Source organism: Pseudophryne corroboree, chromosome 9 (genome assembly GCF_028390025.1).
Source record: "Pseudophryne corroboree isolate aPseCor3 chromosome 9, aPseCor3.hap2, whole genome shotgun sequence".
NCBI lineage: Eukaryota > Metazoa > Chordata > Amphibia > Anura > Myobatrachidae > Pseudophryne > Pseudophryne corroboree.
In genome coordinates this window covers 85030203-85049595 of record NC_086452.1, presented here as the reverse complement: position 1 = coordinate 85049595, position 19393 = coordinate 85030203, and the positions used below count along the sequence as shown (strand labels likewise).

General features: G+C 46.8%; 1 protein-coding gene across 3 annotated transcripts in view; it reads right to left on the bottom strand.

The window, feature by feature from the left end:
- SPATA6 (spermatogenesis associated 6) overlaps window positions 1-19393 on the bottom strand; it is a 290370-nt gene that overhangs the window by 150341 nt on the left and 120636 nt on the right. For all 3 annotated transcript variants that reach the window (XM_063939577.1, XM_063939578.1, XM_063939576.1), the window contains one exon: window positions 3015-3055. In XM_063939577.1, the coding sequence (XP_063795647.1) occupies window positions 3015-3055 (41 nt within the window). The remainder of the gene's footprint in view (window positions 1-3014; window positions 3056-19393) is intronic.

The window sequence follows — 19393 nt, the reverse complement described above, 5'->3', positions numbered from 1 at the left end:
CCTGCGTGCTGACACCGCCATGGCAGTGGTGCGTGCATTGAGTAAACCAATTTCCTTTATGGCCTCCACCTTAAAGTTAGCAGAATCCTGTATATGCTGTAGGAGTAAAATTATCTCCTCCCTGGATAAGGAATCTAACCAGTCAAGAAGATTACCTGACCATTTTGCAATGGCCCTAGAGATCCATGCACAAGCTATAGTGGGTCTCTGGGCCACCCCTGCAGCCGTGTGCAGAGATTTGAGAGTGGTCTCAAGCTTGCGGTCTGCAGCATCCTTCAAGGAAGCTGCCACAGGAACAGGTAAAACTATCTTATGTGACAGCCTAGAAACAGATGCATCAACTATCGGTGGGTTTTCCCATTTTTTTCCTATCATCCTGAGGAAACGGGAAGGATGTGAGCAACCATTTTGGGACCTGAAACTTCTTGTCAGGATTTACCCAGGATTTACCCACCTAAGGAATTTAATTCCTTAGATGCAGGGAAAGTAGCTGAGGATTTCTTTTTCACATTAAAATAAGATTCCTCCTCGTCCTCTGCCACCTTATCAGGAATGTGCAGGACATCTCTAATAGCTTATATCAGGGCTTGTATACCCTGTGATAAAGCTGCATCCCCCCTTCCTCCACCTCACCCTCCTCCGGGTCTGATACATCATCATCAGTATCAGCCTGCATGATTTGGGACAGAGTATGCTTCTGTGGACAAACGGTAGGGGTATGAGACGCTGGAACGACCTCTGAATTCTATTCATCAGGTCATCAACAGATTGCCTTAAGTATTGCGTCTCCTTCTCATTTTAGGATAATTTATTTGAAATATTTGAAATCATCCCTTTTAATGAATCTAACCATACTGGTTCAGATCCACTAGCCTGAGAATGTATACTATCCTGAGTACACGGCAGTGATCCCCCAGATTGAGAAAAACACTCTGCTGTGCATGATACACACTCCTTTGACATAGTAAATATGAAAGAATACACACACACACACACACACACACACACACACACACACACACACACACACACACACAGGAAAATAGGGTAAAACACAGTTAACCCACATAGAGCCCTCTAGGGAGACACAGAATATAATGGAGCCAGTCACACAGCGCCCCTACAGCTAAAGTACAAGTTTAGCTGGGTCGCAAACTAAGTACCCTAAAGAGGGTTAGTACACCAAATATTGCTCCCCCCCTGGTACCGCTGAGGTGCTCTGGAGTCCTTGTGGAGGAGCTCTGCTTCCCTGCCAGTCTGCCAGTGTATAGCTGCAGAGGGAAAATGGCACTGGTGAGCTGCTGGATCCATTCATAGTAAAGCCCCGCCCCCTTAATGGCGAGCGGTCTTCCTGTTTTTTTTTATACTGGCTGAGGTAATTTCTGTTCTACAGTGGGTTAAAACCCCTGTAGAATTGCTGCCAGTGTGGGTATGTGTGTGCTGTGGCTTCAGCTCGCCCCTCACAGCGGAAAACACAGCACCCTGTATGCCTCTGAAGCCTGGAGCAGCAGCCAGCTTGTCAGCGCTGCGCTCCTACCCCTTGTGCCGCCATTACAGCCGGCGACCCGCTAACCGGGACGCCGGCCACCTACTCACCACTCTTCTAACTTCTGGCTTTGTTAGGGGAGGCGGCGTGCTGCGGGTCTGTACGCTCGCCGTAATGGGGCTTGCGAATAGGACCCTCAGGAGCTCAGTGTCCTGTCAGCGGGGAACGGGACCATTTATCCTAGGGTGGTTGGGCCGTCCATCTCCCTAAGTCCCAAGAAGCAGGCAGTCTGGTGCCAGCCAGACCTGCCTGAAATCAATAAAAAACTAAATAAACGCAGAAAACTCTTCAGGAGCTTCCCAAGCGTGACCGGCTCCTCCGGGCACATTTTCTACGGAGTCTGATAGGAGGGGCATAGAGGGAGGAGCCAGCCCACACTATCAATTTCTTAAAGTGCCCATGGCTCCTAGTGGACCCGTCTATAGCCCATGGTACTAATGTGGACCCCAGTATCCTCTAGGACGTAAGAGAAAAGTCAATTTTAAATCACATCACAGTGTTTAACATGGGTGACCTGGGTTCAGTGTGAAAGGCACCAACCCGGGAATAACCTGGGTTGAAACTGCAAAGTGAATGGGTCTGAGCCTGCTCAGACTTAGGCCGGACCTGGGTTCAAAGCTGGGTCGGACCTGGGTTTGCAATCTGAAAGTGGTATAATACAGTATTCTCTCTCCACACAAGAGCCATACCGGAAAGATAATGACTGGAGAAGGAAGTGCTGGTGATTGGTGTCACACTATGTTATCTTCTACAATCAGGAGAGAGTTACTGTTGGATAAACAGTAAGGGGGCAGAAGCTGGCTGGCGGTCTTGAGAACAGGTGGGATCCTCCTTTCAGTTAGCATCATAGGATGAAAGGACGGGGTGGAAGATCAACTAAACAGGTAAGCAAAGACTAGTATAGTCAATAAGGGCCAATTAAGAAAAATGTCATATAGTGAAACCACTGTAAGTGGCTAAGAGTGTTAGCTTGGCAGTGGGGCCTACAAGTTAACAGAATGCATTGAAGGACCTGTGACCAGTGAAACTTTGTCAAAAATGTAATAGGAGAAAATCAATTTATAGCGACAGTCGTAATGGGCTATCGCAACGGTGTGGAGATCTTTGTAATGGCGACTCGTTGCAAGAACAACATTGCTCATATTACCTCACATCCATATAAGAGTGCATGATAAAAGGAATGATATTGCTGTGCCGTAAATATCTCTGATGAGCATCGCTGTCGCACTTTTGCGGACAATCGAATTGGCCCATAAGGATATAGATAACATTTAGCCCCACTCTAGGAGGCTAAATCATCAACAGTCTATCTGGGTGTTTAGTTTTACCTTCGTCTGGATGAATTAGAAATTATGAAAGGTTGACCTTGATGGAACTGTACATTTTTATTCTAATAACTAAAGGTTTAAAATATGTATTTTTTTTTTTTTAGTAATTCTGCCTTACAGACATTTTCCTGAATACTTACATTGGGATAGATGGGTCTGCTTCTGCTTAACATGGAGATATCTGAAAAGAAAAATCATTTTTAGTTACTAATGACAATAAACTAAACACATGGGCTACAGAGTATCATTAAGACTGAACATTAACAGCCTGAACCTTGCCTGCTTAAAGCCAACGAAAGATACAATATATAATGGAGGTTTTCACCTTAACAAGGTCCATCCCTTAATTTATCCAAAGCCAACCATCACTTGTGTAGCAAATAGGAACTTTCCAGGTTACCTGCAGCCAGTAAACCGGAACACATTGTATTCTGTTGCTGACAGCTGGTACAGAAAGCCGTCCACACCTGCTTCAACAGGGAACTGTACATTCTGCCTTCTTTAAGTGGACGGGATATAATAAAGGTATGGGTTGTCCAACAGAGGACAAGACCTTAACCTATAACACATACACACTGTCACGCTCTCATACATAATACACAAACACAGTCACACTATCATACATACAGTAATACACACACACAGTCACACTCATGCATAATACACACAGTCACACTCGTGCATAATACACACACAGTCACACTATCGTACATAACACACACACAGTCACGCCATCATACACAATACACACCATCATACACAATACACACACACAGTCACACCATCATATATAATACACACAGTCACACTCATGCATAGTACACACGCAGTCACACTCACGCATAATACACACACAGTCACACTATTGTACATAACACACACGGTCACACCATCATACAAACACAGTCACACATCATACACAATACACACACAATCATACAAAAATACACACACACACTAATGCATAATACACACACACACAGTCACACTCATATGCATAATACACACATACAGTCACACATGCATAATACATAGTCACACAAGTATGCATAATACACAGTCACACATAATACACAAACATACAGTAAACCTCATGCATAATACACGCAAAGTCACACTCTCAGCCATAATAGACACATACAGTCACACTCATGCATCATACACACACAGTCACACTCATATGCAAAACACACACACACAGATTTCACGGTCATGCATAGTGTTCATTCTAGCATCATGCACCTTTCAAAACACGTGCAGTTCGTCTTTCCTGCCTGGAGTGTCGCTCTCTGCTCTGGTACTTCTCAGAACACTCTGCTCTGTATTTTAGTGCTGAGATACAGAGCAGAGTGTTCTGAAAAGCAACAGAGCAGAGAGTGACACCCCAGGCAGGAAAGAGGAACTGCACAAGTTTTGAAAGGTGCAGGGTGCTAGAATGAACACTGATGCATATTACAGACACACAAACACTGTCACCATCTCATGTATAATACACACACACACACACACACACACACACACACACAATGTCACTCTCATACATAATACACAGCATCACACTAGTGCAAAACACATATACACTGTCACACTCTCATATATAACACAAACTGTCACCATCTCATGTATAATATACAAATACAGTCATACTTAGAGGATATATATATATATATATATATATATATATAGATAGATAGATAGATAGATAGATATTTTATAGGATTTTGATAACCTACCGGTAAATCCTTTTCTCCTAGTCCGTAGAGGATGCTGGGGACGACATCAAGACCATGGGGTATAGACGGGATCCGCAGGAGACATGGGCACTCTAACGACTTTTAATTGGGTGTGAACTGGCTCCTCCCTCTATGCCCCTCCTCCAGACCTCAGTTGTAGGAACTGTGCCCAGGGAGACCGACATTTCGAGGAAAGGAATTACTTAACTAGTGGTGAGATATCTATCAACTCACACCCTCAACCATGCCGCACACATGGCATTCAACATGACACACGCCAACAGGCATGAACTAATTGCAGCAACATGCTGAAACCAAGATAACACAACTTGTGTAACTCTAATAACTAAACTGCAGGTAAAGTACGCACTGGGACAGGCGCCCAGCATCCTCTAAGGACTAGGAGAAAAGGATTTACTGGTAGGTTATCAAAATCCTATTTTCTCATACGTCCTAGAGGATGCTGGGGACGACATCAAGACCATGGGGTCTATACCAAAGCTCCAGTACGCGCGGAAGAGTGCAGATGACCCTGCAGCACCGATTGACCAAACTTTAGGTCCTCATCGGCCAAGGTATCAAACTTGTAGAACTTAGCAAATGTGTTTGACCCTGACCAAGTTGCTGCTCGGCAAAGTTGTAATGCCGAGACCCCCCGGGCAGCCGCCCAGGATGAGCTTACCTTCCTAGTGGAGTGGGCCTTTACCGACGTCGGTAACGGCAATCCAGCCGTAGTATGAGCTCGCTGAATCGTATTTCTAATCCAACGTGCAACAGTCTGCTTGGAAGCAGGACAGCCAATCTTGTTGTGATCATACAGGACAAAGAGAGCCTCTGTTTTCCGTATACGAGCTGTTTTAGCAACATAGATTTTCAAAGCTCTAACCACATCTAGAGACTTTGAATCAGTGAATGTGTCAGTAACTACTGGCTCCACAATAGGTTGGTTTATGTGAAAAGCAGAAACCACCTTTGGAAGAAAATGTTGGCGAGTTCGCAACTCTGCCCTATCTTCATGGAAAATCAGGTAAGGGCTCTTGTGAGACAAGGCCCCCAATTCAGACACCCGCCTTGCGGATGCCAATGCCAAAAGCATCACCACTTTCCAAGTGAAAAACTTCAACTCTATCTTATGTAGAGGCTCAAACCAATCCGATTGAAGGAACTGCAATACCACGTTAAGGTCCCATGGTGCCACTAAAGGCACGAATGGAGGCTGGATATGCAGAACCCCTTTCACGAAGGTCTGAACCTCAGGAAGAGAGGCCAATTGTTTTTGGAAGAACACTGACAAGGCCGAAATCTGGACCTTGATTGATCCCAATCGTAGGCCCGCCTCCACACCATCCTGCAAAAAAATGGAGAAAACGTCCTAAGTGAAACTCTTCCGTAGGAGCTTTCTTGGATTCACACCAAGACACATATTTTCTCCAAATACGGTAATGTTTTGACGTTACTCCCTTTCTGGCCTGAATAAGAGTGGGGATGACCTCCTTAGGAATACCCTTCCTGGCTAGGATACGGCGCTCAACAGCCATGCCGTCAAACGTAGCCGCGGTAAGTCTTGGTACACACACTGCCCCTGCTGCAGCAGGTCCTCCCGAAGAGGAAGAGGATCTCCTATGAGTAACTGCTGAAGATCTGGGTACCAAGCCCTTCTTGGCCAGTCTGGGGCAATGAAGATTGCTCGAACCCTTGTCTTTCTTATGATCCTGAGTACTTTTGGGATCAGCAGAAGTGGAGGGAAAACATACACCGACGGAAACACCCACTGGGTCACCAGTGCATCCACTGCTACTGCTTGAGGGTCTCTCGACCTGGAACAGTATCTCTGAAGCTTCTTGTTGAGACGAGACGCTATCATGTCTATTTGAGGAACTCCCCGAAGACTTGTCACCTCTGCGAAGACTTCTTAGTGGAGGCCCCACTCTCCTGGATGGAGATCGTGTCTGCTGAGGAAGTCTGCTTCCCAGTTGTCTACTCCCGGAATGAATATTGCCGACAGAGCTTGTAGATGTTTTTCTGCCCAGCGGAGGATTTGTCGCCTCTGCCATTGCCGCTCTGCTTTTCGTTCCGCCCTGCCTATTTATGTATGCGACTGTTGTTACATTGTCTGCCTGGATCTGCATGGGATGGTCTTGAAGAAGATGTACCGCTTGTTGAAGGCCGTTGTAAATGGCTCTTAGCTCCAGAACGTTTATGTGAAGGCAGGCTTCCTGTTGTGACCAATGTCCCTAGAAGTTTTCTCCCTGACAGACTGCTCCCCAGCCTCGGAGACTCGCATCCGTGGTTACTAGGACCCAGTCCTGAATCCCGAACCTGCGTCCCTCTAGCAGGTGGGAGCTGTACAACCACCACAGGAGCGAAATCCTGTTTTTTGACAACAGGATTATCTTTCTGTGCATGTGTAGGTGTGACCCCGACCACTTGCCCAACAGGTCCCACTGGAATACTCTGGCATGGAACCTGCCCAACTGTATGGCCTCGTAGGCCGCCACCATCTTCCCCAACAACTGAATGCACTGATGGATCGACACACTTGGTTTCAATATCTGATTTACCATTTTCTGGATTTCCAGAGCCTTTTCCAGCGGAAGAAATACTCTCTCAACTTGTATCCAGAATCATCCCGAGGAAAGACAACCTTGTCGTCGGTTCCAACTGTGACTTTGGGTAATTTATGATCCACCCGTGTTGTTGGAGTATTGACAGGGAGAGGGATATGTTTGTAATAACTGCTCCCTGGATCTCGCCTTTATCAGGAGGTTGTCCAGATAAGGGATTATATTGACTCCTTTCTGATGAAGGAGGACCATCATCTCCGCCATCACCTTGGTGAATACCCTCGGCGCCGTGGAGAGACCGTAAGGTAATGTCTGGAATTGGTAATGGCAATCCTGAATCGCGAATCTCAGATGAGCCTGGTGAGGAGGATAAATGGGAACATGCAGGTAAGCATCCTTTATGTCCACCGACACTAAGTAGTCCCCCTCCTCCAGACTGGCAATCACCGCCCGAAGTGATTCCATCTTGAACTTGAACTTTTTCAGGAAGAAATTCAGATCTTTTAGATTTAGGATTGGTCTGACCGAGCCGTCCGGCTTCGGAACCACAAAGAGGCTTGAATAAAAAACCCTCCCTTGTTGTGACAATGCTACCAGGACTATGACCTGGTCTTGACAATTTTTGGATTGCCGCTGTTACTGCTTCTCTTTCTGACGGAGAAACTGGCAAGGTCGATTTGAAAAATCGGCATGGGGGAACGTCTTGAAACTCCAGTTTGTACCCCTGGGATACTATTTGCAACACCCAGGGATCCAGGCCAGACAGAATTCAATCCTGGCTGAAGAGTTTGAGACGTGCCCCCACCCGAGCGGCCTCCCGCAAGGGAGTTCCAGCGTCAAGCTGGGGATTGGTAGAAGTAGGGGTAGACTTCTGCTCTTGGGAAACTGGAGCCACTGTGGGCTTCTTTCCCCTTCCTGCAAAGAAGGGGGAACCTCTTGCCTTTTTGTATTTATTGGGCCGAAAGGACTGCATTTGCGGGTGATAGGTCTTTTTTGCCGATGCAGGCGCAGAGGGCAAAAATGTCGACTTACCTGCGGTAGCCGCTGATACTAACGCATCCAGGCCATCGCCAAATAAGGCCTCACCTTTACATGGGAAAGCCTCCATGTTTCTTTTGGAATCTGCATCCGCGTTCCACTGGCGAATCCACAACGCCCGCCTAGCCGATACTGCCATGGTAGCGGCTTGTGAACTAAAGAGTCCAATATCCTTCATTGCTTCCAGCATGTAGGCGGCAGCGTCCTTGATATTCCCTAACTTAAGTAGTATCTCATCTTTATCAATCGTGTCAATTTCTGATGACACGCTTTCTGACCATTTTTCAATAGCGCGACTCACCCATTCGCATGCAATAGTGGGCCTGAGCAGTGTACCATTGGTAACATAAATGGATTTCAATGTCGTTTCCATTTTGCGGTCTGCCGGCTCTTTAAGAGAAGCCGTGCCAGGAGCAGGGAGAATTACTTTCTTTGTCAACCTGGAAAAGTACACCGTCTAACACAGGGGGTGACTCCCATTTTTTCCTGTCTTCGACTGGGAAAGGATAAGCTATGTGAATCCTTTTGGGAATACGAAATTTTATATCAGGATTCACCCACATCCCTTCAAACAGAGCATTTAGTTCGTGTGAAGGAGGGAACGTGACTTTGGATTTCTTTTCCTTACATAAATAAACTTTTTCCTGAGGTACCGGAGTGCTTTCTGTAACCTCTAACACGTCCCTTATAGCCACAATCACATATTGTATACTTTTTGCCAATTTATGATCTCTCTCTCTGGATTCACTATCGTCGACACAAGAATCAGAATCCGTGTCGGTATCAGTGTTTACAACATTTGCAGATGGTCTCTTATGTGACCCAGAGGGGCCTCCCGCATAAGGAATAACAGCATCCTGAAAAATCACATCTTTCACAGATTTTCTCCAGCATGCAGCCTTAGATTCAGACTTATCTAATCTATGGTTAATCAGATGCATACTGTCACATAGCTCTTTACACCCATGCAGGCTCTTGGTGTGCCGGTAGCGCCACCACATTACAACTCTGTGTCCCTAAAATAACTTCCTCCGGGGAGGAACTCCCTGCCTCAGACATGCCTCACACGTGTACACCACACTCACAGACACACTGGGACTTATTTAGGGGACAGACCCACAGTAAAATCTGTCAGAGGGACACAGGATAGGAGCAGCCAGTTCACAAACCCAGCGCCAGTACTGCCTGTGAACACAGTATGTCCACAGCCCAAAAGCGCTTTTAAATAGTAATATACACTATCAAATGCACCACAATTGCTTTGTGCCCCCCTTTTATAGCACCCTGTACTTGTCAGAAGTGGAGGAGAGGACCAGCGTGTTCTCTGCAGCCTGAGGAGAGAGAGATAAAATGGCGCTGAGTAGTGTGCTGGCTGCCTGAGGAAGAAGCACCACCCCCACAATGGCGCGTCCTTACACTCAGTATATGACCTATTATTTATACTGGTGGGGGGAGGGCTGTGCCAGCAGCATCTTATGCCCCCTTTTAGCCAGCTTGAGGTATTTTTCTTGCTGCCCAGGGCACCCCCCTTCCCCCCCGCGCCCTGCAGTGCCTGTGTGTGTGGGCAGCAATGGGGCGCTGCGCTCCCGCCAGCCGCGCCGCACCTCAGCCGTCACATACTTGATTGAAGATCATTCTTCTCATACTAACCTGTCTTCTGACTTCTGGCTCTGCGAGGGGGGTGACGGCGTGCTGTGGGAGTGAGCATCTAGACATGGCTAGCGTTCAGTTCCCTTCAGGAGCTAATGGTGTCCTGTCAGCCAGAAGCAGAGCCATGAAACTCTGAGAAAGTTGGTTCTGCATCTGCCCCCTCAGTCCCACGAAGCAGGGAGTCTGATGCCAGCAGATCTCCCTGAAAATAAAAAACATAACATAAGTCTTTTAAGAGAAACTCAGTAGAGCTCCTCAGAGTGCATCCAGTCGACCTGGGCACATTTCTAAAACGGAGGTCTGGAGGAGGGGCATAGAGGGAGGAGCCAGTTCACACCCAATGAAAAGTCTTTAGAGTGCCCATGTCTCATGCGGATCCCGTCTATACCCCATGGTCTTGATGTCGTCCCCAGCATCCTCTAGGACGTATGAGAAACATATATAAATCTAATATATCATATACTGTCACAGTCTCAGGCAATGCCAGGAACAATTACCAGAATCTTCCTGATAGATGTTGGGGTACAACCACAAAAGTTACAGTATAGCTGATGCTCATAAATAAATGATGCAGTCAGCTGTCTATAAGCAGAGTAATCCTGTGTCTCAATTCCAACAGCCATATAGTAATCCTAACTCTGCAGCAATAGTCAGTACAAAACTTTAAAACTCTGTAATTAGCCATCTCCTCCAAAGTGCTGTGTTATATCACTGTTTCACAGCTGCATACATTAAATCCAGGGTTAGTAATTTTTCAAGTGACCATATAGTGTATATTAGTCAGCCATCTGTGTTTGCATGCTAAACTTTGTCTTAAATAGTGTGCCTGATTACCATTTAACTTAATGTCTGATCTTACAGGTCATCCAGCAGGCAGTGATATATACAGCAGCCGCCCCAGGGGTCTAATCAGAGTGCCTGGCAGGTTCATGAGCGGTTCAGCACTCAATAGATTTAGACTGTGGCATTTCAATGGACCTGGGTTATAGGGGAGGACAATATAAAACAGGTGTACTTGAGGGTCCAGCCTTCAACCCAGGCAACGCCAGGTATCCCAGCTAGTGTACTGTATGTTTGCCCCTGCTGATATGTTACTACAGACTTAAAGGTGACTATCTGGATGCCTGCACACCGTGGGTTAACTGTAAGGGAGTAGCCGCGAGCCTGTAGGAAGATATGGGATACTACATAGAACCCTAAAAATACTAACCCTGCACTCCGTCAGTAACTCTTCCCAGTGCAAAGCATGTAACATCGGTTCCGGAATGCCCACCTCTGTCACCTGTGGGAGTCTGCTAGCGAAGGCTGTCTTAGGAAACTGAAAAAAGATCGGGGGGATGTGGTATCTGACAACTGGAGAGCAGTATACATACTGTACAACAACATAGCGCGGTCCACAGATTTTATTATAGTAACTGGAGAGCAGTGCCAGCAGCAGGACCTCTGTTGATTGATGACCGTGCCTGAGGGTGAAAACCAGAAAGTCAGAAGCCACCTGATGCGGAAACGCTGACAGCTGAATTAGCAATGGCCAGGCAAGCTCCAATCGCGGGTGGCCCGTGGCAGGTGCAGAGACAGAGACCAAGCTGTCTCTGATAAAAGAGTTTGGTCCATCAGGTAGTGTTTCTGGGCACTCCGAAACTTCCACCTGTGTGTGCCACTGGAATATGTTGCTTTTTTTGTTTTTTAGCAGTCTTCCTTCTGTACTATTGATCCATACGTTTATATTAGAGGTGGTCTAACTAGGAGGTAGATGGATGATATTGGCACATATCATGCAGTTATGGCTCCTCCTGCTTTACCTATTTACAGAGGAGAAGCAGGAAGCTCTAGCGACGAGATGTATTAACATCTCGATGTCAGAGTGGGGGAGTGACAACTACCCCCAAGGCGATGTCTGTCAGTGCCCACAGCGCATCAGCCTAGTGCAGAGACCTCCCCTGCCCTCCCCCGGCCGGCTCCAGTGCACATGATCTTGAGATCCTTGCACAGCCTGGAGCTGGCAGCCACTACTGTGGCTATCAATGGGGCAACAACACCTGCAGCTGTCAAAATCGATAGCTGCAAGTATCGGAATGGTCAGGGCCACTGACCGTTCTTACATAGCGTGCCAATGTGCAGGGCAATCTTAAAGACAGCAGAGCTGATAATGACAGGGGCGCATGTCACATAACACACTTCAGCACAATAATACATGGGGGAGACGTGGTATCGGTGCACATAACGTGGATGATACCACTTCTCCCCCATAACGGAGGAAAACACATCTATACCTAGGTCCACAAAGAACCGTAACAGCTCAGGTTTTCCAGATCACCTGTGCATCTTTCAAAATGTGTCATTTAGTAATGAATACACCTGTGTGCCAGTTAGGAGATCTAGAAAACATGAACTGTTTGGGGTCCTTGAGGAATGCGGTTGGCCACACCTACTTTATAATACAAGAATGAATTTATATAAATCAGAAACAGAGGTTATTTTAGTGGCTCTGGAATGTGACACGGAGGGAAATAGAATACAGCAATATATTTATTAAAGGTTGCAGCTCTGTAAGCCAATAATTTACACATCCATATTAAGATGGAAATCCCCCTAAGCAGGATCAAGTCTCTAACAGGAGCTTTGCATGTGAAGAGACGCCTGGAACGTATCTGATGACTGGTGATGCTTTGCAGAATGATTCCTCCATGTAAGTCACGGGGGAAATCTCTCCTCTGCATGCTTCCGTGCACTGGTCTGACACCCACCAGAATATAACTGACCGCGTCATCATACAGTCCTGTGAGGTGTGTGATGTGCCCCACGTCCTGCATATTCTGTACCAGTATATTCCTAACACTACATTATTAGATGCATAGATCTATTACAAATATGTAACTTCAGACGATGGAGGCTTTCAGATTTTGGCTCGTGTTATGCTTCGTGCATTGTGTGACAGCTACAACCTGACACTATATTCCCAACGCCCACCTTTCTCATTTACTAGTTCCCACTCACAAGCGCAGCTCTGTCAGAAAGAAATGGCATAAGATTACGTGGAACGCTACCCTGGGGATGCACCTGGGTGACACAAACTGATTTTCTGAAATGATTTTAATGTTACATAGTGAGTGGGCTGACCATCCTGTCTATCTACCCGACGGAGGCTGTCACGGTCAATGATCTATTAAACACACTCTGTTGTAAGTCTGTTGTATTTCATGCAGAGACTGGTAGTAGGCATATTCAGGGTGAACAAAGTAATGACACTACACTGGTAACTCTTAGTTATTATTCCCATTTATTTACAAATATCTTATGGTACTATGCCATCGGTCAATTGTGGCACTAAACATTAGAGATGAGCGGGTTCGGTTCCTCTGAATCCGAACCCGCCCGAACTTCAGTTTTTTTTACATGGGTCCGAGCGACTCGGATCTTCCCGCCTTGCTCGGTTAACCCGAGCGCGCCCGAACGTCATCATCCCGCTGTCGGATTCTCGCGAGGCTCGGATTCTATCGCGAGACTCGGATTCTATATAAGGAGCCGCGCGTCGCCGCCATTTTCACACGTGCATTGAGATTCATAGGGAGAGGACGTGGCTGGCGTCCTCTCCGTTTAGAGAAGAGAGTGAGACAGTAGAGAGAGACACAGTAGTAGTAATTTTGGGGAGCATTATTAGGAGGAGTACTACTATACTACTACTACTTGCTGAAGTGATATAGATTAGATAGTGTGACTGTATTAATTATCTGACTTGTGGGGGAGACACTGACAGTGGGGAGCAGTTAGAGTCTGAGAGCAGGACTCAGGAGTACATATAACGTACAGTGCACACTTTTGCTGCCAGAGTCAGTGCCACACTGCCATTGTGACCACACTGACCACCAGACCAGTATAATATATTTTGTGATTGTCTGCTTAGGAGTACTACTTGCAAGTTGCTGATAGTGTGACCAGTGACCTGACCACCAGTTTAATAATCAATCACCACCAGTTTAATATATATATATATATATATATATATATATATATATAATTGTATATAATATATATATATATATATATAATATTGTATACCACCTACCCGTGGTTTTTTTTTTTTTCATTCTTCTTTATACATACTACTATAGTAGCTTACTGTAGCAGTCTGCGGTGCTGCTGAGCTGACAGTGTCCAGCAGGTCCGTCATCAGTCATTACATAATAAATATATATACCTGTCCGGCTGCAGTACTAGTGATATTATATATACATATATATTGATTTCATCTCATTATCATCCAGTCTATATTAGCAGCAGACACAGTACGTTAGTCCACGGCTGTAGCTACCTCTGTGTCGGCACTCGGCAGTCCATCCATAATTGTATACCACCTCCCCGTGGTTTTTTTTTTTCTTTCTTCTTTGTACATACTACTATAGTATAGTAGCTTACTGTAGCAGTCTGCGGTGCTGCTGAGCTGACAGTGTCCAGCAGGTCCGTCATCAGTCATTACATAATAAATATACATACCTGTCCGGCTGCAGTACTAGTGATATTATATTGATTTCATCTCATTATCATCCAGTCTATATTAGCAGCAGACACAGTACGTTAGTCCACGGCTGTAGCTACCTCTGTGTCGGCACTCGGCAGTCCATCCATAATTGTATACCACCTCCCCGTGGTTTTTTTTTTTTCTTTCTTCTTTGTACATACTACTATAGTATAGTAGCTTACTGTAGCAGTCTGCGGTGCTGCTGAGCTGACAGTGTCCAGCAGGTCCGTCATCAGTCATTACATAATAAATATACATACCTGTCCGGCTGCAGTACTAGTGATATTATATTGATTTCATCTCATTATCATCCAGTCTATATTAGCAGCAGACACAGTACGGTAGTCCACGGCTGTAGCTACCTCTGTGTCGGCACTCCATCCATAATTGTATACCACCTCCCCGTGTTTTTTTTTTTCTTTCTTCTTTGTACATACTACTATAGTATAGTAGCTTACTGTAGCAGTCTGCGGTGCTGCTGAGCTGACAGTGTCCAGCAGGTCCGTCATCAGTCATTACATAATAAATATACATACCTGTCCGGCTGCAGTACTAGTGATATTATATTGATTTCATCTCATTATCATCCAGTCTATATTAGCAGCAGACACAGTACGGTAGTCCACGGCTGTAGCTACCTCTGTGTCGGCACTCGGCAGTCCATCCATAAGTATACTAGTATCCATGCATCTCCATTGTTTACCTGAGGTGCCTTTTAGTTGTGCCTATTAAAATATGGAGAACAAAAATGTTGAGGTTCCAAAATTAGGGAAAGATCAAGATCCACTTCCACCTCGTGCTGAAGCTGCTGCCACTAGTCATGGCCGAGACGATGAAATGCCAGCAACGTCGTCTGCCAAGGCCGATGCCCAATGTCATAGTACAGAGCATGTAAAATCCAAAACACCAAATATCAGTAAAAAAAGGACTCCAAAACCTAAAATAAAATTGTCGTCGGAGAAGCGTAAACTTGCCAATATGCCATTTACCACACGGAGTGGCAAGGAACGGCTGAGGCCCTGGCCTATGTTCATGGCTAGTGGTTCAGCTTCACATGAGGATGGAAGCACTCAGCCTCTCGCTAGAAAAATTAAAAGACTCAAGCTGGCAAAAGCAGTAGCACCGCAAAGACCTGTGCGTTCTTCGAAATCCCAAATCCACAAGGAGAGTCCGACTCCAATTGTGTCGGTTGCGATGCCTGACCTTCCCAACACTGGACGTGAAGAGCATGCGCCTTCCACCATTTGCACGCCCCCTGCAAGTGCTGGAAGGAGCACCCGCAGTCCAGTTCCTGATAGTCAGATTGAAGATGTCAGTGTTGAAGTACACCAGGATGAGGAGGATATGGGTGTTGCTGGCGCTGGGGAGGAAATTGACCAGGAGGATTCTGATAGTGAGGTGGTTTGTTTAAGTCAGGCACCCAGGGAGACACCTGTTGTCCGTGGGAGGAATAGGGCCATTGACATGCCTGGTCAAAATACAAAAAAAATCAGCTCTTCGGTGTGGAAGTATTTCACCAGAAATGTGGACAACATTTGTCAAGCCGTGTGTTGCCTTTGTCAAGCTGTAATAAGTAGGGGTAAGGACGTTAACCACCTCGGAACATCCTCCCTTATACGTCACCTGCAGCGCATTCATAATAAGTCAGTGACAAGTTCAAAAACTTTGGGTGACAGCGGAAGCAGTCCACTGACCAGTAAATCCCTTCCTCTTGTAACCAAGCTCACGCAAACCACCCCACCAACTCCCTCAGTGTCAATTTCCTCCTTCCCCAGGAATGCCAATAGTCCTGCAGGCCATGTCACTGGCAATTCTGACGATTCCTCTCCTGCCTGGGATTCCTCCGATGCATCCTTGCGTGTAACGCCTACTGCTGCTGGCGCTGCTGTTGTTGCTGCTGGGAGTCGATGGTCATCCCAGAGGGGAAGTCGTAAGCCCACTTGTACTACTTCCAGTAAGCAATTGACTGTCCAACAGTCCTTTGCGAGGAAGATGAAATATCACAGCACTCATCCTGCTGCAAAGCGGATAACTGAGGCCTTGACAACTATGTTGGTGTTAGACGTGCGTCCGGTATCCGCCGTTAGTTCACAGGGAACTAGACAATTTCTTGAGGTAGTGTGCCCCCGTTACCAAATACCATCTAGGTTCCACTTCTCTAGGCAGGCGATACCGAGAATGTACACGGACGTCAGAAAAAGACTCACCAGTGTCCTAAAAAATGCAGTTGTACCCAATGTCCACTTAACCACGGACATGTGGACAAGTGGAGCAGGGCAGGGTCAGGACTATATGACTGTGACAGCCCACTGGGTAGATGTATGGACTCCCGCCGCAAGAACAGCAGCGGCGGCACCAGTAGCAGCATCTCGCAAACGCCAACTCTTTCCTAGGCAGGCTACGCTTTGTATCACCGCTTTCCAGAATACGCACACAGCTGAAAACCTCTTACGGCAACTGAGGAAGATCATCGCGGAATGGCTTACCCCAATTGGACTCTCCTGTGGATTTGTGGCATCGGACAACGCCAGCAATATTGTGTGTGCATTAAATATGGGCAAATTCCAGCACGTCCCATGTTTTGCACATACCTTGAATTTGGTGGTGCAGAATTTTAAAAAAAACGACAGGGGCGTGCAAGAGATGCTGTCGGTGGCCAGAAGAATTGCGGGACACTTTCGGCGTACAGGCACCACGTACAGAAGACTGGAGCACCACCAAAAACAACTGAACCTGCCCTGCCATCATCTGAAGCAAGAAGTGGTAACGAGGTGGAATTCAACCCTCTATATGCTTCAGAGGTTGGAGGAGCAGCAAAAGGCCATTCAAGCCTATACAATTGAGCACGATATAGGAGGTGGAATGCACCTGTCTCAAGCGCAGTGGAGAATGATTTCAACATTGTGCAAGGTTCTGATGCCCTTTGAACTTGCCACACGTGAAGTCAGTTCAGACACTGCCAGCCTGAGTCAGGTCATTCCCCTCATCAGGCTTTTGCAGAAGAAGCTGGAGACATTGAAGGAGGAGCTAACATGGAGCGATTCCGCTAGGTATGTGGGACTTGTGGATGGAGCCCTTAATTCGCTTAACAAGGATTCACGGGTGGTCAATCTGTTGAAATCAGAGCACTACATTTTGGCCACCGTGCTCGATCCTAGATTTAAAGCCTACCTTGGATCTCTCTTTCCGGCAGACACAAGTCTGCTGGGGTTCAAAGACCTGCTGGTGAGAAAATTGTCAAGTCAAGCGGAACGCGACCTGTCAACATCTCCTCCTTCACATTCTCCCGCAACTGGGGGTGCGAGGAAAAGGCTCAGAATTCCGAGCCCACCCGCTGGCGGTGATGCAGGGCAGTCTGGAGCGACTGCTGATGCTGACATCTGGTCCGGACTGAAGGACCTGACAACGATTACGGACATGTCGTCTACTGTCACTGCATATGATTCTCTCACCATTGAAAGAATGGTGGAGGATTATATGAGTGACCGCATCCAAGTAGGCACGTCACACAGTCCGTACTTATACTGGCAGGAAAAAGAGGCAATTTGGAGGCCCTTGCACAAACTGGCTTTATTCTACCTAAGTTGCCCTCCCACAAGTGTGTACTCCGAAAGAGTGTTTAGTGCCGCCGCTCACCTTGTCAGCAATCGGCGTACGAGGTTACATCCAGAAAATGTGGAGAAGATGATGTTCATTAAAATGAATTATAATCAATTCCTCCGTGGAGACATTCACCAGCAGCAATTGCCTCCACAAAGTACACAGGGAGCTGAGATGGTGGATTCCAGTGGGGACGAATTGATAATCTGTGAGGAGGGGGATGTACACGGTGATATATCGGAGGATGATGATGAGGTGGAGATCGTGCCTCTGTAGAGCCAGTTTGTGCAAGGAGCGATTAATTGCTTCTTTTTTGGTGGGGGTCCAAACCAACCCGTCATTTCAGTCACAGTCGTGTGGCAGACCCTGTCACTGAAATGATGGGTTGGTTAAAGTGTGCATGTCCTGTTTATACAACATAAGGGTGGGTGGGAGGGCCCAAGGACAATTCCATCTTGCACCTCTTTTTTCTTTAATTTTTCTTAATTTAATTAATTAATTTTTCTTAATTTAATTTTTTGCGTCATGTGCTGTTTGGGGAGGGTTTTTTGGAAGGGCCATCCTGCGTGCCACTGCAGTGCCACTCCTAGATGGGCCCGGTGTTTGTGTCGGCCACTAGGGTCGCTTAGCTTACTCACACAGCTACCTCATTGCGCCTCTTTTTTCTTTGCGTCATGTGCTGTTTGGGGAGGGTTTTTTGGAAGGGACATCCTGCGTGACACTGCAGTGCCACTCCTAGATGGGCCAGGTGTTTGTGTCGGCCACTAGGGTCGCTTAGCTTACTCACACAGCTACCTCATTGCGCCTCTTTTTTTCTTTGCGTCATGTGCTGTTTGGGGAGGGTTTTTTGGAAGGGCCGTCCTGCGTGCCACTGCAGTGCCACTCCTAGATGGGCCCGGTGTTTGTGTCGGCCACTAGGGTCGCTTATCTTACTCACACAGCTACCTCATTGCGCCTCTTTTTTTCTTTGCGTCATGTGCTGTTTGGGGAGGGTTTTTTGGAAGGGACATCCTGCGTGACACTGCAGTGCCACTCCTAGATGGGCCAGGTGTTTGTGTCGGCCACTAGGGTCGCTTAGCTTACTCACACAGCTACCTCATTGCGCCTCTTTTTTTCTTTGCGTCATGTGCTGTTTGGGGAGGGTTTTTTGGAAGGGACATCCTGCGTGACACTGCAGTGCCACTCCTAGATGGGCCCGGTGTTTGTGTCGGCCACTAGGGTCGCTTAGCTTACTCACACAGCTACCTCATTGCGCCTCTTTTTTTCTTTGCGTCATGTGCTGTTTGGGGAGGGTTTTTTGGAAGGGACATCCTGCGTGACACTGCAGTGCCACTCCTAGATGGGCCAGGTGTTTGTGTCGGCCACTAGGGTCGCTTAGCTTACTCACACAGCTACCTCATTGCGCCTCTTTTTTT